Below are 25,887 nucleotides of genomic sequence, written 5' to 3'. Positions count from 1 at the left end.
CCATCCCTCAGTTTTATTACTGCAAGCTTCATTTTATGTGGAAAGTATTACATTTTATGTGCTAAGTTCATTAGGTTCTTTGAGAAATACTAGTAACTATGTGCTTTAATTCCAACAATTGGTATATGAGCCACCTTTCCTCCAGCTTATGATCAGAAAATCATCATAGATAGTTGGTCCAAATCCTTGTCCAAGTCTGGTCTCTCGGAAACATCTGTAGTGAGATTTGATGGGAGGAACTTTCCCTCATGGCAGTTGTTAGTTCGTCTACTTTTTATGGAGAAAGGGCTCTAGGGGGCTGTGTCAGGTCGAAAAAGAGGCCAGCCAATAACCAAGGTTGAGAGAAGATGAATGCCTAGGATTTGAAAAACGAGAAAGCTTTAGGTCTTCTGGGTAGGGCTCTCAAAGTTGAATACTTCCATCATGTAGACATCTCCAGGACTGCAGCTGAAAATTGGCATATCTTAGAAATTCTGTTTGGAACTAGAATCACTAACTCGGAGATTATGCTGAAGTAAGAACTGTTTGCACTTCAAATGGGTGATTGAGAAACTTCAGGCACACATCTCAGCAAAATGCAATCCATTGTGAAGCAATTGTAGGGATTAGGAGTTCGACTGGAAGATGATGATGCAAAGGCAATACTCCTCACAAGCCTTCCACTGAGGTATAACGAATTAGTTACCATTTTAAGGTTGGATTCTGACACACTGATCTTCCATGATGTTGTTGCTATGCTTTTAAGTGAAGAGAGAAGAGTAGAGTTGAATGCTACAAGCGCAGGAGTCCCATGGAAACCCCGACTATCAAGAGGGAGATTGTAAGGTTGACAATATCCCTTTTGATTATACCAACGGATAAGTCAGCCTCAACCCCATCTTACATTTGTAAGAAGTTTATATTCGATTTGGCACTACAGAGACTATCAAGTAAGGACTTCTAGAGGATGTATAATCAGGACATACTTTTTTTTTTCCCCCCCCAAAAAAGAGACTTCTATTAAGTAAGAAAGAAACCCGCTAGAGCAAGCTCTGTGAGGAAATACACCATGCTAAGCATGTAATAAAAACACCTCAGAGGAATGAGGTAGAAAGAAACCAAGACTGAGGCTGAAAATGCCATCTCAACCCTATAGAAGTCTCAGCAAAGAAGGGAGAGTCTCTCCAATCTCTGAGAAAAGTAACTCTCCTGGAGGAGGCTGCTCGAGATGATCCCTGCATGGTCACCCAAATGGCCATCAGAGTGTGTATCGTATCTGTCCAAGTACTGGCCAAGATCTGAGAAGGGTGAACCTGAGAACCCTCCAAAGCCTCAGTGCATCTAGCTTTCCAAATGTGCCATGCCGCAATGCTAGCTAGGATCTCCCATGGAGAGTCGACCAAGGAGTGAGCAGCCCTGAAAAGAGTGGCCGGAACATCCTCTAGAGAGCACGACTCCACAAGGTGTCCTCGGATGTGAAGAGCCCAAGAGGAATCAAGTCTCTCAAAAAATACCTGGGGCCCTGAAAGAGTAAGCTAAGCCACTGATCCCCAGGTCATATAGAAAGGTAGGCGAACAAAACTGCTGAAAAGTCTTGCAATCCCCTTCCATATGATTCTCGCCTGTCTGCAATCCCAAAGGTAGTGCTGTATTGTCTCCAAAGCTGAAAGGCAGCGAGGGCAAGAAGGGTCAGCTCCGAACCTGGATCTCCAATGGTTTACTGCTATCCCACCATGAATAGAAAGCCAAAAGAAGAGAGTGATTTTTCTATTGCGGTGGGATTTCCAGAGTCTCTGCCAAAAAATTTCTGCAAGTCAGCAGGAATCTGAAAGTTCTCCCAATGATGAGCTCTGGTGGGCCTCCAACCCCTACAGCTGAGCTGGAATTTCCTGGCATTACAAACCGTGTAACGAAAGAAGGGGATGCCCTTCTCTCGGTGCCCTTAATCTATCCATTCCCATTCCCCAGGGTCCCACTGCAAAAACTTAATTGGGACACCTCCATAGAGCCACAGCCTCCATGAGCCAAGGGCGAGGAGAAGCGGGTCAGGATCCAAGTACCACTGTGAAAGAGAGCCATGCTCCATGAAGCCCACTATCCTGACTGGCTGAAACGGTACCTCCAATAAGATATCGTCTGTGGATCTGGACAGCTTGTCCCCCGAAGAAACATCAAAAACTAAGGCATCCTCATGTGTGTCAAGAAAAGCAATCACCTGTAAAGGAACTCCCAATCTGGAAAATGCCCCCATCCAAGTGGAGCAAGTAATAGGCATGTCATCTGTGTCCACCCAATCCAAGGGCAAGGCTACATCAATCTGTTGGACTCTCCCTGCACTCCCTCTGAGATTAAGAACCATCTGGGCATGTCGGTCTGCAGGAAGCTTCCTGAAGGCTTTCCATGCTCCCACTATAGATGCAGGGCCCCTCTCCCATCTTGGCCACTGCATGTAAGGAGAAGCTCCAAGTGGTCTGCCAAGCTCATCGAAAATCTTGTCATTCCACATGATAGGCTGCCTTTCAATCTCTTCACGGGTGGATGGGGGAATCCTGCGAAGAGTACTCCTGAACCTGGCCCATGCTTTCAGGATAGCAACCATAAGAGGGGAAGAGGGAGACCTGAGGTGGGCTGTGGTGAAAACCCATCTAGTACTGTGTGTCCAATCCTCTCCTGAAGTGGGCGTGCGAGATTGTATGCATCTGATTAAAAAAATCCTTCCAAGGCTCTTGCCCTGGCATAAGCCCTCTCACAATGAACTTGCAGAGTAAAGCTCTGCACTGTAGATCCGGGTTGATGATATTCAAACCCCCTTCTCTTGTAGGAAGAATCAAGGTCTCCAAAGCCACCCTGGCTGTAACATCAATTGTGCCATCTAGACCGTTCCATAAAAAGTTTCGTACAGGCCTCTTAAGCTGAGTGATACAATCCCTAGAGTGGCACCAACAAGAGCATACAAACCATGCTGTGGCTAGAAGAACCTGGTTATCCACCACCACCCTAGAGATGCCCACCCCAACCTGGCAGCCCAAATATCTAACGGAGACGCCCCTCTGTACCCAAGTGAAGCCAATATCATTACCCCAATCCGGGGTGTCATCCTCGTAAATCCAAAAACCACTGGATTTATGCCAATTAATGTGTGCACCTGCAGCCGTGCAAAACAAATCCAAGGCTGTCCGGAAGGAATTGAGTGTCCTGGGGGAGGCATCCAAAAAAACAGCCATGTCATCTGGCCAACTCATTATCTAGGAGCTCTTCTTCCTGGCGGATAGGAAGCCTCAGCCCATAAATACCAGCTTGAGATCTAATGTAGATACTCATAGCTTCCGCCACAAACAGAAAAAGAAACGGGGCAAGAGGGCGTCCCTGGCGGACGGATCTGGAAATCTGAAACCTGTCCCCTCTTACCCCCCTAATGAGCCTGGCTATGGGCTGATCTGTAGAGAGAGGATACTCCTCTAATCCATGCATCTGAAAAACCAAAGCGAGATAGAGTACCCTCTAAGAAATCCCAGTCTACTCTGTCGTAAGCTTTCTCAAAGTCCAAGAGTAGAATGGCCAATCTCTGGCGGCTCTGCATGGCCCATTCTGAGGCCTCCCAAAATGAGAAAATATTATAAAAAATACTTCTGCCATGCACAAACCCTATCTGTGTGTCATGAATCAAATCTGGAAGAAAAACCTGTAGCCGCAGACTGATGGCTTTCGCCAGAATCTTGTAAAAAGTGCCCAAAAGAGTGATGGGTCTCCATTGAGACACAAGATTCCTATTATTCCCCTTTGGGATGAGATGAATGAGACCATCTGTGAGTGAGTCCGGCATCTCACCATAGTCCCACACGCCCTGCAGGGCTGATGTAATGTGATCACCAACCTGCTCCCAAAAAGTAATAAAAAAGGAGGGGGTAAGTCCATTTGAACCTGGGCACTTGCCCTTGTGAAGGGCAAGTAATGCAGTCTTGAATTCTGCATTGGTGAAAGGTGCATCCAGAGAAACATACATCTCATCCTTCACCAATACAGGGATACACTGCCAAATAACCTCTTTGGCATCATCAATGGCTTGTGTGCCTGGATCTGCAGTAAGAAGGGATGCAAAAAAATCTGAAGCTACATGTATGACAGCATCAAGATCTGATTGTAACACCCCGCCTGAGTCAACAAGCTGCGAAACACTATCTCTACTATGTCTGGACCCATGAGTAGAGAAAAAGTGTTTGTTGACCCTGCCACCCATCTCAGGCAGTTGCCTCACATGTGTTTGATTACAGTGAGTGAGCTCATCACTGGGTGGGCGGTTTGGATAAGACTTCAATTAGATGATGCCAGAATTGGGATCTTGAATGTGTATGCCCTTGCTTGTAGACAACACCCTGCCTTCTGGAGAAAGCTAATTGAGTGCTTCCAGATGTTGACTCCTGGGTTGTTGACGGTGATCTCGACAACCTGGAAATTGGGGAGCAAGCACGGAGGAGTTTCTTTTTTAGGGATGCCAACGACAGAGGAAGTAGGTCGGAGCAGTTCATCTTCACGATCAATGATCATGAGCCATGGGGAGAGATGGAAGTTCTCCCATCTTCGGCCACGGGTATTTTGGAAGGCACGATGATGTTTTATCCCTACCTAATTAGACTTCACCTAGAGCAGCCCCAGCCTGGACTTCCACAAAAGGGGGTCCAGATTCCCAACACTTTCATCCCACAGTAGTCGGAGAGCCCCCAGAAGGAGGATGTGGGCTACCTAGGTTGCAGATGCGATTCAAACAAGTAGTGAGGAGCTTCAATCCCAGGCTCTTTGCAGGCGACACTCCTTATAGGACCGCACGAGAGATCTTAGATGTGACCTGGCCTTTGTAGAACAAGCTTTGGATGCCTCCCAAGTCCACCCTTCAAACACATTGGCTAGTATATGAATAGACACGGTATGCACCTTGATGGCCATATGGGTGAGCATGTAGGGGTCTTCTCAGCAACTTTTGCTAGAGGATTGTTTTCCTTAGGAAGTGGAATGGCTCGCCGTTTTTATCGGAGTCCTCCACAAGGTTGAGGCAGCAGTTTCAGCCTCAATTTTGAATTTTTTCTGGCATGTTGGATGAGCACGTTCTTTGCCCTCTTTGGGTGTTTGGTTTTCATTTGCATGATGTATATTTATCATGAGCACTGCTCTTGGTGTTTCTTTCATACTTAATTGAATAGAAGTCTTTTCCTTGTTTTTAAAAAAACACAACCCTGAGAGACATAGACCTCTTGCAAACCACCATGTAGGTAACCCAAGCTAATGCACTTGCCAATGATGATGGGCTGTATGGAAATGACACACCTAATGGTCATAATGCGTGACGTGGGTAAAAAAGTTTACTCAAAGTCAATAACCTGTGCATAGCCTTTTGCAACAAGGTGAGCCTTATTGCGGTCAATACTGTCGTTGGCCTTCCTTTTGAGTTTGTAAACCCACTTAATGCCTATGGCAAGCTTGCCCTTAGGCAAGTCACACAACTCCCAAGTGCCATTTCGATTGCATAGCATCCATTCATTCCTTGCTCTCAAAAGCGTCTTTGTGACACAGTGCCTCCTCATTGCATGCTGTGGGCAATAGGACTTAGGATAGGACATCCATGATGTTATGTCATGGATAGGGGTTAGAGATTTTTAAGGGACCACATAAACTTGGCAGGCCCTACATACATCCATCATTGATGAAGGAGATGGTTTCCACATGGCACCACTTCCATTGGTCTATCTCTTGTGGCCTTGCCATGTTCACGCAAACATTCACTTACCATCTCAATCACTCTAGAGCAGTGAATTAGATGCAGGTATTGCATCTAGTGCATGTGTTTCATGCATTCTAATTGGGCACACTGCATCAGTGTGCCACATAGGATGGGGCTGAAGCCCTAGCTTCTATGAGAAGCCACCGGAAGCTTCTCAGGAAGATTCTCCTTCCTCAACTCCTCAGTATGGGTTTTCTATATTTGGAGTTCGTTGCGTGTTTGCAATTCAATTGCTGCATATCCAGTTGTATGCTTTTATTCTAGCTAGAATTGGCATTTCACTATGCAGCAATTCCATTGTGCCATGTGTGTGTGTGTGTGTGTGTGTGTGTGTGTGTGTGTGTGTGAAACCTCAAAACCCTGTCTAGCTGGGTTTTGAGTGCGCTATTGGGCACTGTGGACTCTATGGATGGACGGCAGTCATAGAGTTTTTGGTGATCCTACTTTTCCATCTTTTGTTTTTTTCAAATGATCTCTGCAGCAATCGTTTTATGATTGCTTTCAGACTCATTTGATTGATCGTGATGTATATACAGCTTATACTGAGATTTTCAGTTGAGTAGTAGTTACTCCACTTTTGAAGTAACTATGAATGTAATTATTTTACAGCAATAAAATATTTCTTCTCGCCCAAAAAAAAAGTGTGTGAAACCTCAAAAAGAGGAAAAAAACCCACCATGAAGTACAAAAGTTAAACAATTACAAGTATGCTTCCGAGAGAAACCTCAGAAGTCTGCCAGAAAATATATGATTTCACTATAATAATAAAAAATGTGTGTGTGTGTGTGTGAGATATTGGGCACTCTGGACCATATGGAAAGACACGAATCAACAAGTCTTTCATGAGCCCACCTCTTCCATGTTCTTTTACTTTCGCATGTCACTCAAGCAATCACTCTGATTGCTTGTCTGTTCAGCAGATAGACTATGCTGTCTACTTGTCTTATACTGAGATTTTGTCATTTTGTATTGGCTGATCTCTGCTTTGGAGACAGTCTTTTTGTAATATAAACTTACATGGATTTCACTATTTTTTTTTTTAAATGTGTGTGTGTGTGTGTGTGGGTGTGTGTGTTTTGTCACATAGATTACTCTATTTACTTGTCTTACAATGAAATCTTCTGATATTGTCATCGCATGTCTCCTCTTTGGGGACTGCTTTTTGCAATATAAACATACATCGATTTCACCCCCCAAAAAAATGTGTGCGTGCACGCATCTATTCCTCCCGTGCACTTTTGGAGGACATTGCAGTCTAGCAGGCCTCCACATTTTGGGTTTTTTTCAGAACTATATGCAACCAAATCATAGTAAGAGATGTTGAAACTCACAGATTTTATATTTGCTGGATGATTCAAAGCCTGGTGAGATTTTTTATTTCCTTTACTTTCAGAAGATACTTCTTTATCCCTCATGTTGCCAGCCTGGTTCTCATATGATTCATTTATTTCAGTTGGATCGTTACTGCTTCCAGGCACCCACATCAAAGAAGCTTGGTCTACGTTAGGAAGTGCATCTGGAGCATCTGTCTCGAGCAAGATCCTATCCAACGGAACCTGCTTTAACAAAAGGAAGAATTGTCATTTTTTTACATAGAACACAAGTACTATTCACTTTTTTACTTTACTTACCCAGCATTCAACCACAGAATGAACAAATGTTCAGTGTTTTGACACATCAATTACCTCACGTAACATTTTCTCAGCCTTCTTACTCTTCATGGAAGTCAGAAACCCGGAAAATGAGAAAAATGCTCCATGCTTGGCTAATGGTCGCACCATTTCTGCCGAACCCAGATAGGAATGCAGGATTATCCCAGCTGGGAATGGTCCCATCTCCCTGTTCACCTAACCAGTGAGCACATATAGCAAACACCTCACATGACAAAACAATGAATAATGTTCCATCGAATAGTAAATGGGATGATAGAACAAAAGACTTCTACGTATTTCTTGATAATATTTGCCATATGAAAGCAAAATATCTTACTGGAGTGTCTCGTGAAGCTCCCCAAAGGCATGTACACAGTGTACAGCTACAGGCCGCTGTAACTCTTTTGCGAGTGCTAACTGTTGCTTAAAGATGTCGACCTGCAAAATTTTTCATCAAATGTACATCTTTGCAAGAACAGAAAAGTTCCACTGACATACTTGAGTTGTTTATAGGAGACCAAAAAGAGAATCCAAATAGAGAACACTAAATGCTTAAAAGTTCTTTTACAACAGGAAACACAGTAGAATAAGGAACAAGACAAGAAAGGAGAAATAACGAAGATTTGAAAGACCCAGTTAGTGAAACAAAGCTTCTAATCTCAAGCTCTCCAAGAAATAAATTGTTCTTCAGCCTAAATTGAATGACGCAACAAAAAATAAATGCAAATTGTTAGCTCTTGCAGCGTACTCTATGCTAATGCACCTGTGTTGTGAGATTGATGGCCCTTCCGCGTGCACCCTTGTCCAAACCAGTCTGAAATATAAACAAAACAAAACAAAACAAAATCAAATAAGAAATATCTTAATAACAACAATTTAGTCTCTGTATTGGTTATATTATGTGGCAAGTAGAGGTAGAGACTCAAGAAAAGGTCATTAGAAGGATGTATCAGAACAATTGTCACTCATGTGGAGATGAACTTCATTTTGCTCATATGGACGTGTGTGATTTCAAAGCCTACAGCTCACATAGGTAAGCTGACTATCACGTATGACTTCATAAATGTTCAGTAGCTGTTCTCTAATATCCTAGAACTTAGTCAAATTATTTAACATTGGGTCAAATGATCTAACATTGAGTCACCCTTCAACAACTTGACATTATCAAGTTCTCTTTTCCTTGGTCCAATGCCATGCCTGATACATAGTCTCCAAGGTATCCCAAGCTACTTCGAATTCTTGGAGGAGGGGATATGAGTTATGAGGAACCTCTTAATAGAGAAGGGAATGAGTAACAAAGCATGGACATCTCTAGCATCCCATCTTCTCTGATCGTGTGTAGGACAAACATGAGCCTGTTGTCCACGGGGATTACTGTTGGAATGGTCACCTCCCCATCTGTAAGCCCCCAAATGAGGAGAGCGTGGGGGAGGGAGACCTAGGGCAGGATGTGCCCAAAGAGAGATTACCTGGATGTGTGGATCTGGGACAGATCTGAGATCTGGAGCATTCATGGTCGGTGGGGTATCCCAAGGATGGAAGGTTGCATCAGGAGCAGCTCATGTGCAGGAAGATGGTGGGGACACAGTGTCTTGGATCAGGCCTGGCATGAGGCACTCAGTGGACTGCAGCAGGACCCTATGAAAAGTGCGCTGACATCAGCATGTGTGCGGAGCAGGGTACAAAGCTGTACAGATCTGTACGGGCTGCTGCAGGGCAGTGTACGGAAGAGGTACGGCCAGGACAAGGCGCCGGCAAAGGGCTGCAGCAAGGCGCAGTATAGTGGGGGTCTATGGGCAGGTCTATGGCTTGCAAGCAGGGCTGGCAGGTGGCAGGACAGCAGCAAAGGAGCTGGACCCTGCATGGAACAAAGGGCCAGCAAAGGGCCCTTATATAGGGCTGGTTGGGCTGAGCCAACCAGGTCGGTTGGGCCAGCCAACCCAGTCTGTCCAGTCGGCCCAGTCAGGGCAGACTGGTCGGTATTTCTGGTCAGGCCTTAGGGCCTATAAAAGGAGAGGCTTCAGGCCTCATTTCTCATCCAACAGTTCAGCAAAAGCAGGAGCAGACAGGAGCAGCCAGGAGCCACTCCCTTGGGCCTCACACTGGGGGTGAAGGAGAGTTGAAGGTGAGCTGCAGACTGAGTTCCTAGAGGCTGGACCTTGGCTGTCTTCTAGGGCAGCAAGGTGTCGTGATCACATTCTCTCGAGTAGCCTTCTCACAGCAGACAGGAGCAGCAAGAAGGCAAGCCTTGGACCTATACACAGGAGGTGAAGGTGACCCTAAAGGAGCTGCAGACTGAGCTTGAGAGGCAGCCCACCTAGGCTGATTCACAGGCAGTAAGGTCGAGAGGATCGTTCTGGACGGAAAGTCTACAGACGCTCGAGGTGGAGCACGCGGACTCGAGTCTAGAGATAGCCAGCAGATAGGAGAAGTACCTTGTGGTAAGATCAGAGGACCACACCATTGGTGGGACTCTGGATCTGTCTCTTTTGTATTGTGTCCATAGTTGTGGACGGAAATATATATTTTGGTGGTTTCTCTATCTGGTTGGTTCATTGTCTATTGATGAGTTTGCACATCTATTGAATGCACATAAGTAAAGAAGTTTGTGATTCCACACCCACACCGCACACTGTGTGAGCTCCTGGGCATTACTATAAGTCTTCCGCTATGTGTACCCTCTGTTGGGTCTTTTCTAACAATTACTTCTTGGTGTACTAGGAGCAATAACTACATCTCTTTGATGGACATCTTCACCTGTAACAAAACACCATAGACTCTTTGTAGCCAAAAGGTTCTTGGCCATAAAGCTCCACAAAGAATACGTGATGCCATCCAATTTGTTCTCCTAAGCCAAACTCCAAAAATATCTCCCGGATTCGAATTCTGATTCTAAGCCATCTTCAACGATGAATGCAGAAATAGTCCCCAAAATTCACATGCTGTGATCTATACTGCAACCACAAGAGAACATTGTTCCACAAGTGAATACTTGGCTAGGCTAATGCAGCCTAAAAAAGTATGGCTTGAGCAGTTCCAAAGAGAATCGAATCTGCCCCAAACATGCCAATGCTTGGCACAAACAAAGCACGAGTGCCCACTGAATTTTGAGAGTAGCCGATAAGAAAATGCCCACAAGGCGCTCCTCCCCGCTCCCTTGCTGCCCCCTCTCCCTCAGCCCCTCCCTCTCCCTCGCCCTCAGCCCCTCCCTCCCTCCCTCCTCTCCCTCTCAGGCCCGCCCCCTCCCCTCTCCCCTCCCCTCTGAGCCCACTCCCCCTTCCCTGCCTCTCAGCCCCCTCTCACACTCCTCTGCCCCCTCCTCTCCCCCGCTCCCTACCCTCCGCCTCAGCCTACTCCCCCCCCAGCCCCCCCCGGCTCCCTTCCCTCCGCCTCAGCCTACTCTCTCCCCTGCTCCCTACCCTCTGCCTCAGCCTACTCACCCCCCCCCGCTCCCTTCCCTCCACCTCAGCCCTCCCTCTACCCCGCTCCCTACCCCCCGCCTCTACCCCCCTCTCCTCTCTCCTCTACCACGCTCCCTACCCCCCGCCTCTACCTCCCTCCTTCTCCTCTACCCTGCTCCCTACTCCCCGCCTCAGCCCTCTCCTCTCCCCCGCTCCCTACCCTACGCCTCTGCCCTCTCATCTACCCCCCTCTCCTCTCCCCCGCTCCTTATCCCCCCGCCTCAGCCCTTCTCCCCCTCTTTCATTCTCCCGCAGCGTTTTTTGGAGCGGACGGAGCCTCAAAAGTGTTCGAATCAGCCTCCTCACCTTGATTGGTGATAAATTTTCCGTCAGCCAATCCAATTCCACCTCCACCGGCCACGACAACTCTCACATTTTCTGAAGACGAGTTGCAACAGCTCTACCACATTGATCGCACGCACCTTCGGGTCTCACCCTTCCAGATCCCAAGCCAGAGACTAGATGCTTGCGGCTCTTCCCCCGGACCTCAATCCACGATTTTTAGATGTTTGTCTTCTGGGACGAGGTTTTTCCAAGTTGTCTTTGACACTCCAGAGGCTGCGAGCACCGTGTTCAAAGCTGACTTTTTACACCTGGGACACATGAAGATTTTCTTTGACGCCTTCAATATTGGTTTCAACCCAATGGAGGCAAACAAGGAAAAATTTTCGCTCTTCATCAGATTTCCCGAGCTTCCCCAGGTTTACCATCGACTTCCTCCTGTTATTGGGGAGCATTTCGGCATGGTTGCTGAGATCCCCCCCCTCCCTGGGTTGCCGCTGACTGCAGCAGAGGCAACCAAGGTTGATGGGGTGCCTAGAGTTAGGGTCCTCCATAAGGATCCTAACCTCACGATGGACCATGTTATGCTTCAGCGCCCGAATGGTTCTTTTTTTCGCCAAAGAGTAGAGATTGCAGGTACACAGGACCAGTGCAGGATATGCAGGACCATTGGACACTTCGCCAGGGATTGCCCCATGAAGAAGAAAAGGCCCAAGAAGCCTTCTGGTACAGCAACTGCCCCACGGCCTCGACAGGGGGGTGGTACAAGTCCAGCACCTGCTCCTCGGCCTCGACAAGGAGGTGGTACAGGTCCAGCACCTGCTCCTCGGCCTCGACAGGGTGGTCCTCCTCAGGCTGGTGGTATAGCTCCTACTCGCCAGAGTGCTCCTCATCAACTGAGCGCTCCTTTGGTACCGCCACCTATTGCCTCCGGTGCCTCACGACCTTCAGGGGCACCCGTCACACCCCGTTGGGTTCCCGTTCGTGTGCAGATTCCACCTTCAGTTCATGAGGATGCATTAGTTGACTCTGCTTCAGCTCGAGCTGTCCCTCCAGTCTCATCTCACACAATCCGAGATGCTTCAGCTTCGTCCTCCTTCCCGGTTGCAACTTCTCCCCTAGACCCAACGGGTCCTTTATCTGGTTCAGTGCTAGACACTCTCCCCGAGGCAGGAGAGGTCTCCGTGGCCATTCAGACACAGGGTCATCTTGAGCATTCCTCACTTCCTCCCTTGGATAGGGGAAAGGGGATGGTTTACACTATTGATCCTCTTCCCTCAGAAGGGATCCTTCGCACTCCGATGTCTGGCCTGATTCACAGGAACTCATTTTCAGCTCTGGCAGATGCTTTAGATTTCCCAGAGGAGGAGTTTGTGCCCTCTACTTTCGGTGAGCTAGTGATTGGGTTTCCTGTTGACAGGGCTTCTTCGTCAGGTGGCAAGGTTCTTCCCCCTGCTGATTTTCCGCCATTTGGTTCCATTCCTCGCTCCTCGAGCCGGAGGTCTTCCCCTATTGGGGGGTTTGTTTCCGCCACTAGGTCGGGTAAGGTGTTCCATTCTACATCCTCCCGTTGATGAGGATTGTTAGCTGGAACATACAGGGCCAAGGTGGCGTCCCACATCGCCGCCGCAAACAGCTGATCCGAGATCAACTTCATCCAAGTGTTACTGGGGGTTCCATTGATGTCTTATTTATTCAAGAGCACAAACTGGATTCTAGGGATTGTGCCAAGTCAGGCAAATTGCTTTCTGACCATACGTTTTGGTCGCCTGCCTTGGGCACTAGGGGAGGCACTTCTATTTCAGTTTCACAATCGGTTCTCCCCTTAGTTGTTGGACATGGAGTCATTATCCCCTCTAGGGCTCAATGGATTATTCTCTTGATTTGAGGGCATAAGGTTGGTTTCCTTAACCTATATGCCTCCAACATTAGAGGGGAATGTGTCATTATGTGGAAGGATTTGCTCTCTTGGGCCCCCATTGCGGATTCATGGGTGATTGGAGGTGACTTCAACATGGTTGAGTTACCGTCAAACAAAAAAGGGGGTAGAGAAGGAGGACTTCACTCTTTGGAGAGAGCAGCTTGGGATGCCTTCCTTTTTCACTACTGTGCCAGAGATACTTGGTTGGACGATGCCTTTCTTATTCAGCCACAGTACCTCCTGTTCTCTTGGTCGAATAGGAGGCAGCAGATGCAGGCATTCATGCACGCATTGATAAATTCTATGTAGATGATTGGGCACTAGACAGAGCTGGATCGGTATGCATTGTTGCTGGGGTTTCCACTTCAGACCACTTTCCTGTTGTGCTGGCTATCTCAGAGTCTCGCATGAGAGGCCGGTCAGCCAGCATCAAGATCCCGAATGCCTTGTATACAGAGGAGGACCTTGCTAAGGTAGCCTTGCAGATATGGGTTTCTCATGTCCAGGGTGGGCAGCCATCTCCATCACATGTAGCTGCTGCCCTTTTTGGTATTAGCAACTTTTACCACTCACTTGCTAGTACCAAGAAACGAGATATTTTCAGACGTGAGATTGGTATTCGCCAGCAGTTGTCAGCTTTGCAGAGGGAAGAGCAGAAACGGGCTTCAGATGCTTGGATTCAGAAGCGCCTTGCTGCAGCAAGGGCTCATCAGCAGACATTGCTTGATCAGAGAGCAGAGTATGCTTTTCATGCACGGGAGTCCTTCTGGGTTCAAATGGGTGGTAGAGTCAATAAACACTTTTTCTCACTCTTGGCCCTAGACATAGTAGAGAGAGTGTATCCCAGCTTATTGACTCACATGGGGTTTTACAGACAGATACAGATGACGTCATGCGCATAGCTTCAAATTTCTATGACGCTCTTCTTACTGCAGATCCTGACACAGGATAGAGAGGATGCTAGTCAAGTTATTTGGCAGAGCATCCCTATGTTGGTGAAACCGAATATGCATGTTTTGCTAGTCAGGTTATTTGGCAGAGCATCCCTATGTTGGTGAAACCGGATATGCATGTTTTGCTTGATGCACCTTTCACCAACACAGAGTTCAAGATTGCACTTTCAGCCCCTCACAAGGGCAAGTGCCCAGGTTCGGATGGCCTCACCTCTTTTTTCTTCATTGCATTTTGGGATATGATTGGAGACTACATTACATCAGCCCTACAGGGCATTTGGGACTCTGGGGAGATGCCCGGGTCACTCACAGAGGGTCTCATCCACCTTATCCCGAAAGGGGGTTGCAGAAATTTAGTGTCCCAGTGGAGGCCTATCACACTTTTGGGGGCATGTTACAAGATTCTGGCCAAGGCAATCAGCCTCCGATTGCAGCCCCTTCTCCCAAATCTTATTCATGACACTCAAACGGGATTTGTGCATGGCAGAAGCATTTTTTATAACATTTTCTCCTTTTGGGAAGCTTCAGAGTGGGCCATGCAGAGCGGCCAGAATCTAGCCATTCTACTCTTGAATTTTGAGAAAGCTTATGATAGAGTAGATTGGGGTTTTTTGGAGGGCACCCTTCTACTTTTTGGCTTTACAGATGCTTGGATCAGAGGTGTTTCTTCTTTGTACAGATCAGCCCACAGCCAGGTACTTATTGGTGGGGTAAGCGGTGAGAGATTTCAGATTTCCAGATCATACGTCAGGTATGCCCCCTTGCTCCTTTTCTTTTTTTGTTCGTGGCTGAAGCTATGAGTATTTATATTAGATCTCAAGCTGACATCTTTGGGCTGAGATCTCCCATCAGACGGAAAGAGGAGCTATTGACAGTGAGTTGGCAGATGACATGACAGTTTACTTGGATGCCACACCACAGACGGTCACTTCTTTCAAGATAGCATTGGATTTATTTTGCTTGGCGGCGGAGGCGCAAATAAATTGGCATAAATCCAATGGCTTTTGGATCAGTGACGAGGACACTCCAAATTGGGGGCTGACATGGGTTTCACTTGGGTTCAGAGGGGTGTTCCCGTCAGATATTTGGGCTGCCAGGTCGGCTTGGATATTTCCTCCACGCAGCAATTTGCTCTCGTGTTGGAGAGCATCAGGAGGAAGCTCCTTTTTTGGGGCTGAGCCAAGCTGGACCTTGCCTCTAGAGTTGTGGTGGTCAACCAGGTCCTCTTGGCCACAGCCTGGTTTGTTTGTTCTTGCTGGTGCTGTTCTAGAGATTGCATCATTCAGCTCAGGAGACCGATCAGAAATTTTCTTTGGAGTAGGCTTGATGGCATAGTAGATGTTTTTTTTTTTTTCAAAAAAGAGACTTCTATTAAGTAAGAAAGAAACCCGCTAGAGCAAGCTCTATGTGTTATGCTCTAGCCGAGATAGCATGACCTCGGAAAGATCGGTGGGCATTTTCTCTTAGATGACCAAGTTTTGTAATAGTTAATGTGCGTAATTGAAATGGTCAAGAGAAGTAACTGCCAAGGTTCTAGGTGAGGGTGATATGGCATTGACTAGGTAGTTCTGAGTGCTAAGGCCTAGGTGCACCTAAATGTGCAATAATGCCAAGGGGCAAGTGGTCTTAAATGTGCCCAAGAGAGGGGTAAAAAGGTGCACCAAGTGGAGAGGCCAAAATGATGACATTTGGCAAGGAGAACTATCTAGGGAAATGAGGGTCTCGTGGATAAGCACGAAAAAAAAAACAAAGGAATAAATGAAAAATCTGTGATCCACGAGAGTAGGCTGGGTGGAACAATTGAGTGTCATCGCCCGTGATCTGTTCAACGTAGGAATAGAGGTTCGTGATCAAGAGATTGTGTCTTTGATAGTTGGTATCAGAGCCTTGTGGAGAGAGTAAGGGACTAGAGAGGGGTAAACGTGACTAGACTATGTGACGAAACGAGGTGGTCACGGAGCTGCTGGCGACGCCTGATCGACGGCGTTCCTAACTTTCAATGTAAAAAGGCTAGCGGGGTGACCTGGGGGTCCCGTAACGCGCTGACGCGCAATTGGCCTTTGACGAATCTAGACGTTAGCTATGACGCACGGGGCTTTTGTTTCGTGGCTGGACTTTGGGGTCACGTAAGGCAGCGGCTGGTAGCAGGTGGAGCGCAGAGGTGACGTGGACGTTCGTTTGCGTAGGCGTAGGATCAACTCACCTTTGCTGTAGGAGCGTGATCCGTCGAATGATTGCGAGACCTCCTCTAGTCGGCGCATATTCTACCTCGTGGGGTGTTGACGGACGACTGCGTGCAAATTTAGGAGGTGGAACATAACGAAGAACAGGAAGAGTCGTCATCGACATTGTCTGCCAGTTTGTCGTACTTAAGTGATATTACAGGTCCAGAAAGTTGCAAGTGAACTGACGCGCATTAGAAGCGCTTTGGTATCTTTAACGGTGGATGAAAAGAGGACCAATCGAGATTTCGAGGAGAAATCAGGGAGCCCCTTCTTTCCATACAGTTTTTTTTCATATGGTCATGTTATTTCTGCACCGCAAAAAGGGACGTTCAGAGTGTTTTATAACTGAGAGTTTAGGACGTAGGAGAAAGAAAAAAACAGGAAGGGTATATATATTTTTTATTTGGGTTCTAGAAAAGACTGAGAAAAAAAAAAAAACCCATCTTCCATTGTGAAACTATGGAGGCAGAAGGGCAGAATTCTAGGGTGAATCCTAGTGAGTCTAGAGTGCACTCTACACAACAGATGTCACATCGTGCAGCACCTACTTTGATCGGTAGGATTTCGATATTAGAAGATGCTTTACAGCAGATTATGAACCAGCAGCTTCAAGTGAATGCTGGTCAAAATGCAAAGACAAGTGTCTCGCAGCCAAGTGGCCAAACCAAGCAGGTGAAGCCGGTTGAGGGACCAGTAAAAACAAGTACCACCGTTGGGGTGAAAAGAAAAATAACTCCAATGGCAGCCCGGGCTTGGTCAAAGTCCTCGTTGACCCCTGAACAAAAAGAGAAAGCTAGAAAAGAAGGATTGTGCTTCGGCTGCCTTCAGCGACATCAGTGGAAGGATTGTCCACTGAATAAAGACCGTCGCACGGCTAATATGATAATATCTGAATGCGACGTGGAAATGCAGGAGTGTCCCAATGTGGAACATATGCAGATGCAATTGGCGGGACCTTCTCAGAGGTTAGTACCTTGTTTGTTATGTGTATCTGTTGCTAAGTTAGTGACGAGTGCACCTGATAACATCCTATCTAAGCCCGCAGCAATGGGGTATACGGCCTTTAATGATACGGAGTTAATTAAAATGAAAGGGCAAGTGGCCAGTCTTGATGTCATTGTGAGATTAGGGAGATGGTACAAGCCTTGTCGGCTAGACCGTCTAGAATTGATAAGGGCAAAGCTCCAGCAGAGCCAGAGCCCAGTATCCATTCATTAGAGCGCGCAAGGGTCAAAGTGCCTAATATCGCTAATTATAGACCGGAGAAGTACGCTGGTCAGATGACCGAGCGCAGCTCTGATGTGATCGAGGTTTGGTTACACAAGTGGGAAGAAGCCTTCGCCATTTGTGAAATTAGATCTGATCTAAAGAAAATCCGTGAGGCCACACACCTATTTATTGAGGCAGCATGGTGGATAAAGCAACAGAGGGATCAAGTTGCTCCTACCACCTGGGAAGGGTTTAAAGCTGAATTCAAGAAACACTTTCTCCCACCTGATGAAGACTCCCGAGCTTGGGATGCTTATAGAAATCTTCGTCAGAGGAGTCTGTTAGTAGCAGAGTACACTGACAAATTCAGGGAATGTGTCATGACAATAACAGACCCTCTCCCTATGTCGGTTCAGTTAAAAGACTATATCTATGGACTGAACGACAAGATCAAAATGGAAGTTCAGGCTAAATATGTGACTACATTAGATGAATCTATTGCAGTAGCCCTGAACTATGAGGATGCCAGAGGCAGATCTGGTGGATTTGTGCAGGCAGGGACTCACTATGAGTACCCGAAAAAAGGGGGATTTCAGAGGAAATGGGTTGTTTGACTCGGCGTCAACTCACAATGTGATTAACTCCAAGCTCGTGAAGAGGCTGAAGTTAAAAACAAGCCCATCTGACTATGCGTATACAGTCAGAATGGCAGATGGAAGTTCAACTGAAGTATGGGACCAAAGGGTTACCCAGTTGGAGCTTCGGATTCAGGACTATGCTGAGAAGCTTGATTTTGAAATGACCAAGCTTGCTCATGCAGATATAGCCCTGGGTATGGCATGGCATTCTAAGAAGAATCCAGCCATTGATTGGAAAAAGCACGTATATCAATTCAAGATGAATGATGTGCTTTATATCTTGCGAGGTGAAAAAGATATACCTCAGGGACCGTTGGTTTCCGTGATGAAAATCAGAAAAGCTCAAGTAGAGTTTTTATTCCTTTGCACAGCATCGGTAGAGCCGGTGGATGATTCTTCGGCTAGCACTGATGTTACGCAAAGTGGTGAGATGGCCAAGTTGGCTAATCTTATAACAGAGGAGTTCTCTGAATGTTTTAGGGATGAACTACCTTATGGGTTACCTCCAGAGCGGAAAGTTCAGCATAAGATTGAACTGATCCCGGGGGCAGAACCTGTAAATAGACCTCCCTATAGAATGAGTTTTGCTGAAGAAGCGGAGGTGCGTAGACAACTGGAAGAATACCTCAAGTTGGGGCAGATTCAACCAAGTTTCTCACCTTTTGCTTCACCAGTGATATTAAAGAAGAAAAAGGATGATACATTTCGCCTCTATATAGATTACAGAGCATTGAATAATATCACTGTTAAGCACAGGTATCAGATGGCTCGGATTGATGATTTGCTAGATGCATTACATGGAGCCGTGATTTTCAGCAAGATAGATCTTAAGTGTGGCTACCATCAAATCCGGATTAGAGCCAAGGATGTGCATAAAACCACTTTCAGAAGCAGGTTTGGTCATTATGAGTTTTTGGTAATGCCCTTCGGACTTACCAATGCTCCAGCGACATTCGTCATGCTTATGAACGTTTTACTACGTCCGTCTATCGGAAAGTTCGTAGTACATTTTATTGACGATATCTTGATATTCAGTAAAAGTGTTACTGAGCATCGTGAACACTTAAGAATAGTGTTCAGTACTTTGAGGAAAGCCAGTCTTTATGTGAATAAGAAGAAAACTATACTATGTATGGTTAGGCTTGAATATTTAGGGTTCATAATTACTCCACAGGGGGTAGAAATGGATCCGAAGAAAGTGGCTGCGATACTAACTTGGCCAATCCCTCAGAGTTTGACCGCGTTTGCGATCATTCTTGGGATTTGTCCAGTTTTATAGAAGGCATATCAAAGGATATTCCGGAATAGTATCGCCATTGACTGATCTGACCTCAGATAAAGTACCTTTTATCTGGGGACAGAATCAACAAGAAAGTTTTAACACCATAAAACAAGCTGTGGTCTCAGGACCGGTGTTAAAAATAGTTGATCCCTAGAAACCGTTGTTCCTAGAAACCGATGCAAGTGGCATTGCGGTAGGAGCAGTCCTCCTTCAAGAGGGAAGGCCAGTAGCCTTTGAAAGCAAGAAGCTTTCTCCCTCTCAAAGGAATTGGCCAACTCATGAATTGGAGTTGTATGCTGTTATCCATGCTTTGAAAACATGGAGGCATTATTTGTATGGTTCAGAGTTTTATGTGGATGTAGATCATGATACTCTGAAACATTTTTGTAAACAGCCTGACTTCAGGGGCCGCCAAGCTAGGTGGGCAGAGCTCATGCAGGAGTTTAATCTAACGATTCGGTACCGAAGAGGAAAAGACAATAAGGTTGCTGATGCGTTGTCTCGCATTATGCACAACCTGAGTTTCACGGTATTAGAGAGTGCTCTAATGACCAAGATAAGAGAAACTCAAAAAGTGGACGAGTTTGTCCAGAGCTTGTGGCCTAAAGCTCATGTGTTAAAACCCGGGGAAAATGAAAAGGATGACCTGGCATCCAGAAAAGGCTAAACTTATGCAAGATATACCATAAGGGATGGTATGCTAGTTAGAAATGGCAAGGTGGTAGTACCTAGTCAGAATGATCTGAGGCAATGCCATGATAGCCCGTGTGCGGGACATCCAGGAGTCGAGAAGACATATGATCTCGTGAAGCGAGATTTCTTTTGGCCAAAGATGAAAAAGCATATTCATGAATATGTGACACGGTGTTTCTCATGTCAAGTAAGTAAGGCCGAGCGGGTGAAGCCACCTGGACTTTTACAGCCCTTGGAAATACCACTAAGTAAGTGGGAGAGCATTTCCATGGACTTTATTATAGGACTGCCTACGACGCAAGGAGGGTATGATTCTATCCTTGTGGTGGTTGATCGTCTAACCAAGATGGCTCACTTCATTCCGACTAGAGAGTCTGTTAGTGCCCCGCAAGTGGCGGATCTGTTCATTAGACATATATTTCGTCTGCATGGATTGCCTAGATCCATAGTGCCAAACAGAGATGTCAGATTTACTGGTCATTTTTGGACAGCGGTATTTGAGACACTAAGGACTGAGTTGGGAATGAGTAGTGGGGATCATCCTGAGACGGATGGTCAGACGGAGAGAGTCAACCAGACTTTAGAGGATATGCTGAGAGCATATGTGTCATTGAGGCAACATACGTGGGACAAGTGGTTACCATTGTTAGAGTTTGCCTACAATGATAGGAAACATTCCTCTACCGGGTTCAGTCCGTTTCAACTGAACTATGGTTATAGACCAGCAAATCCAACTATAGTTGGAGTACCTCAGAAAGTGCCTAGTGCCGCGAACTTTGTAGTTCAGATGCAGGAGATGCTAGCACTTGCGAGAGCTAATATCCGCCAGGCTATGGATAGAGCCAAGGTGTATGCGGATGAAAACCGGTCTATAAGAGTATTTAAGGAAGGAGAAAAAGTTTTTCTCAGAATTCCTTCGCACTCGAAGTCGTTGACTTCAAGAGAGTGTGCTAAGTTATCACCTCGATACTGTGGGCCGTGGTTAATTCTAAAGAGAATAGGCAATGTAGCCTATAAATTAGAATTGCCACAGGGGTGTAAGGTGCACCCGGTTTTTCATGTTTCGTGCTTAAAGAAATTTTTGCATACAGGTGACTCACTAATCGAAGGTGTGGTTTTGTTTCAAGAGAGAGAGGATATTGCGAGGCGCAAGCCAACAAGAATCCTGGACCGAGGAACAATGCAAATACGAAATCGGAAGATACCCACGGTGTTGGTTGCATGGCATGGTCAGCCTCTATCGGAAGCTACCTGGGAATCCGTATACCAGTTACGGAGAGTGTTCCCAGATTTCATCATCGAGGACGCTGATGCTTGAAGAGGGAAGGAATGTTATGCTCTAGCCGAGATAGCATGACCTCGGAAAGATCGGTGGGCATTTTCTCTTAGATGACCAAGTTTTGTAATAGTTAATGTGCGCAATTGAAATGGTCAAGAGAAGTAACTGCCAAGGTCCTAGGTGAGGGTGATATGGCATTGACTAGGTAGTTCTGGGTGCTAAGGCCTAGGTGCACCTAAATGTGCAATAATGCCAAGGGGCAAGTGGTCTTAAATGTGCCCAAGAGAGGGGTAAAAAGGTGCACCAAGTGGAGAGGCCAAAATGATGACATTTGGCAAGGAGAACTATCTAGGGAAATGAGGGTCTCGTGGATAAGCATGAAAAAAAAAACAAAGGAATAAATGAATTCGAAAATCTATGATCCACGAGAGTAGGCTGGGTGGAACAATTGAGTGTCATCGCCCGTGATCTGTTCAACGTAGGAATGGAGGTTCGTGATCAAGAGATTGTGTCTTTGATACTATGCGGAAATACACCATGCTAAGCATGTAATAAAAAACAACTCACAGGAATGAGGTAGAAAGAAACCAAGGCTGAGGCTGAAAATGCCATCTCAACCCTGTAGAAGTCTCAGCAAAGAAGGGAGAGTCTCTCCAATCTCTAGAAAAGTAACTCTCCTGGAGGAGGCTGCTCGAGTTGATCATTGCATGGTCGCCCAAACGGCCATCAGAGTGTGTATCGTATCTATCCAAGTAATGGCCAAGATCTGAGAAGGGTGAACCTGAGAACCCTCCAAAGCCTCAGTGCATCTGGCTCTCCAAATATGACATGCCGCAATGCTAGCTAGGATCTCCCATGGAGAGTCGACCGAGGAGTGAGCAGCCCTGAAAAGAGTGGCCAAAACATCCTCTAGAGAGCACGACTCCACAAGGTGTCGTCGGATGTGAAGAGCCCAAGAGGAATCAAGTCTCTCAAAAAATACCTGGGGCCCTGAAAGAGTAAGCCAAGCCACTGATCCCCAGGTCATATAGCAAGGTAGGCGAACAAAAGTGCTGAAAAGTCTTGCAATACCCTTCCATATGATTCTCACCTGTCTGCAATCCCAGAGGGAGTGCTGTATTGTCTCCAAAGCAAAAAGGTAGCGAGGGCAAGAAGGGTCAGCTCCGAACTTGGACCTCCAATGGTTCACTGCTATCCCACCATGAACAGAAAGCCAAAAGAAGAGAGTGATTTTTCTATTCCGGTGGGATTTCCAGAGTCTCTGCCAAAAAAATTTCTGCTAGTCAGCAAAAATCTGAAAGTTCTCCCAATGATGAGCTCTGGTGGGCCTCCAACCCCTACAGCTAAGATGGAATTTCCTGGCATTACTAACTGTGTAACGAAAAAAGGGGATGCTCTTCTCTCGGTGCCCTTCATCTATCCATTCCCATTCCCTAGGGTCGCACTGCAAAAACTTAATTGGGACACCTCCATAGAGCCACAGCCTCCATGAGCCAAGGGTGAGGAGAAGCGGGTCAGGATCCAAGTACCACTGTGAAAGAGAGCCATGCTCCATAAAGCCCACTATCCTGACTGGCTGAAACGGTACCTCCAACAAGATATCATCTGTGGATCTGGACAACCTACCCCCCGAAGAAACATAAAAACTAAGGCATCCTCATGTGTGTCAAGAAAAGCAATCACCTGTAAAGGAACTCCCAATTTGGAAAATGCCCCCATCCAAGTGGAGCAAGTAATAGGCGTGTCATCTGTGTCCACCCAATCCAAGGGCAAGGCTGCATCAATCGGTTGGACTCTCCCTGCACTCCCTCTGAGATTAAGAACCATTTGGGCCTGTCGGTCTGTAGGAAGCTTCCTGAAGGCTTTCCGTGCTCCCACTGTAGATGCAGGGCCCCTCTCTCATCTTGGCCACTGCATGTAAGGAGAAGCTCCAAATGGTCTGCCAAGCTCATCCAAAATCCTGTCATTCCACATGATAGGCTGCCTTTCAATCTCTTCACAGGTGGATGGGGGAATCCTACGAGAGTACTCCTGAAGCTGGCCCATGCTTTCAGGATAGCAACCATAAGAGGGGAAGAGGGAGACCTAAGGTGGGCTGTGGTGAAAACCCATCTAGTACTGTGTGTCCAATCCTCTCCTGAAGTGGGCGTGCGAGACTGTATGCATCTGATAAAAAAATCCTTCCAAGGCTCTTGCCCTGGCATAAGCCCTCTCACAACGAACTTGCAGAGTAAAGCTCTGCACTGTAGATATGGGTTGATGATATTCAAACCCCCTTCTCTTGTAGGAAGAATCAAGGTCTTCCAAGCCACCCTGGCTGTAACATCAGTTGTGCCATCTAGACCACTCCATAAAAAGGAGAAGGGGGGCGGGGGGCTGACGGGTGGGGGAGAGGTAGGGCGGGGAGAGAGAGGTAGGGGCAGCAAGGAGGGAGAGGTAGGGGGCAGCGGGGGGGGGGGAGAGGGAGGGCGGGGAGGAGGAAGGGGAGAGGGAGGGTGAGGGAGGAGGGAGAGGGGGCTGGCAAGAGGGGAGGGAGAGGAGGAGCAGCGAGGGGGGGAGAGGGGGGGCAGCGAGGGAGAGGGAGAGGGAGAGGGGGCTGGCTGAGAGAGGGAGAGGGAGAGGGGGCTGGCTGAGAGAGAGAGAGGGGGGAGCAGTAGCTCACGGGGAGGAGCAGCAGCTCATCTCAGCAGTGTCGACATCAACTCTTTCATCTCAGCAGATGTTTTAGCCAAGGTGGCTTGGGAGACCCTCATCCTCCCTACACAGGAAGGGGGTCTCAATATTATTGATCCACATTTACAGTGCAAAGCTAACTCTGCAAGATGGTGGTGCGGGGACTTATGCCAGGGCAGGAGCCGTGGAAGGCATTTTTATTAGTAGCATACAGACGTGCACACCTTCTTCAAGAGGAGACTGGATGCGCAGTATTAGATATATCTTCACCGTAGCACACCTCAGGTCTCCTTCGTCCCCTCTCATGCTTGCCATCTTGAAAGCATGGGCCAGCTTCAGGAGCACTCTTCGGAGGATTCCCCCTTCCTCTTGTGAAGAGATTGATAGGCAACTGGTCATGTGGAATGATAGTATATTGGATGATCTTGGCAGACCACTTGGTGCTTCACTCTACATGCAGTGGTCTAGATGGGAGAGGCGACCTGCCTCGTCTCTGGGGTCATGGAAAGCTTTCTGGAGGCTTCCAGAGGAGACTAAATCTTAGTTGACAAGACATCTCAGAGGGAGTGCAAGGAGGATCTTGCAGATTGAGGCAGCCCTTCCAGTGGATTGGATAGACACAAATAATATACCTCTCAAGGATCTTGCAGATTGAGGCAGCCCTTCCAGTGGATTGGATAGACACAAATAATATACCTCTCACTTGCTCCACTTGGGCAGGTGCTTTTACGAGAGGGGGTGTTCCTCTTCAGGTTTTAGCCTTTCGAGATGCACATGGGGATGCCTTGGTTTTTGATGTGCATGATAATGGCAGATTGTTCAAGTCCACAGAGGACATCTTGCTTGAGTCTTCCTTTTCAACCTATCAAGGTTGTAGGTCTTTTGGTGCAGGGATCAGATTCAGAGTGGTTCCTTGACCCAGACCCTCAGCTTCTCTCCACTGGATCTTGGAGACTTTAGCTCTACGGGGAGTTCCCATTAGGTGTTTGCAGTGGGACCCTGGAGAGTGGGAGTGGATTGACGCAGGGCATCGAAAGAAGAGCATCCCCTTCTTTCGCTACACGGTCAGTAATGCCAAGAGATTCCAGCTCAGTAGTAGAGGTTGGAGACCTTCCAGAGTTCCTCATTGGGAGGCTTTTGATATCACTGCGGATTTGCAGAGGTGCTTCTGGAGAAGACTCTGGAAATTCCATAGGAATAGAAAGATCACTCTTTTCTTTTAGCTTTCTATCCATGGTGGGATTGCAGTGAACCTTTGGAGATCCAAATTCAGAACTGACCCTACTTGCCCTCGTTGCCTCTCTACTTTGGAGACGATTCAACATTGCTTATGGAATTGTAGACAGGCAAGGATGATTTGGATGGGGGTAGCCAGGATTTTCAATCACTTTGTGCAGTCCCCATTCTTTATGACATGAGGCTCAGTGGCTTGGCTTTCTCTTACTCGGCCTCAGGTCTTTTATGAGAGACATGACTCTTCTTGGGCCATTTCGATTCGAAGTCATCAGGTTGAGTCTTGTTCGTTGGATGTGGTACCAGTGACCACACCTTCCTTTTGTAGCTAGCTGTACATGCCTGTGTGGATACCTCTTGGGAGATACTAGCAAGCATAGTAGCCTAGCATATCTGGAGAGCTAGATGCACAGAGGCATTGGAGGGAACTCAGATTCATCCCTCGCACACATTGGCTAGTATCTGGACAGACACCATACATACTTTGATGGCCCTATGGACGGGTATGCAGGGAGACTCCCATGCAACCTCAACTAGGAGGGCTTCTTTCTTCAGGGAATTGAAGGATTCTCCTTTCTTCTCTGAGACTCTTACAGGGTTGAGCTGGCACTTTCAGCCTCAGCCTTGGTTGTTT

At 47.0% G+C, this 25,887-nt stretch overlaps 1 protein-coding gene across 1 annotated transcript in view; it reads right to left on the bottom strand.

The window, feature by feature from the left end:
• The window catches only part of LOC147886710 (TatD related DNase), a 187,365-nt gene that overhangs the window by 5,685 nt on the left and 155,793 nt on the right, over positions 1-25,887 (bottom strand). Inside the window, exons 4-7 of the mRNA XM_087395749.1 lie at positions 8,168-8,218; positions 7,742-7,842; positions 7,438-7,591; positions 7,084-7,308 (exon numbers count right to left, since the gene is read on the bottom strand). Coding sequence (XP_087251875.1) covers positions 7,084-7,308; positions 7,438-7,591; positions 7,742-7,842; positions 8,168-8,218 — 531 coding nt within the window. The remainder of the gene's footprint in view (positions 1-7,083; positions 7,309-7,437; positions 7,592-7,741; positions 7,843-8,167; positions 8,219-25,887) is intronic.

The sequence above is a fragment of the Dipteris shenzhenensis genome, chromosome 24 (assembly GCF_047967505.1).
Source record: "Dipteris shenzhenensis isolate YYH24624 ecotype China chromosome 24, Dip_SZ_1.0, whole genome shotgun sequence".
Taxonomy (NCBI): Eukaryota; Viridiplantae; Streptophyta; class Polypodiopsida; order Gleicheniales; family Dipteridaceae; genus Dipteris; species Dipteris shenzhenensis.
This window is presented reverse-complemented; position numbering and strand designations above follow the sequence as displayed.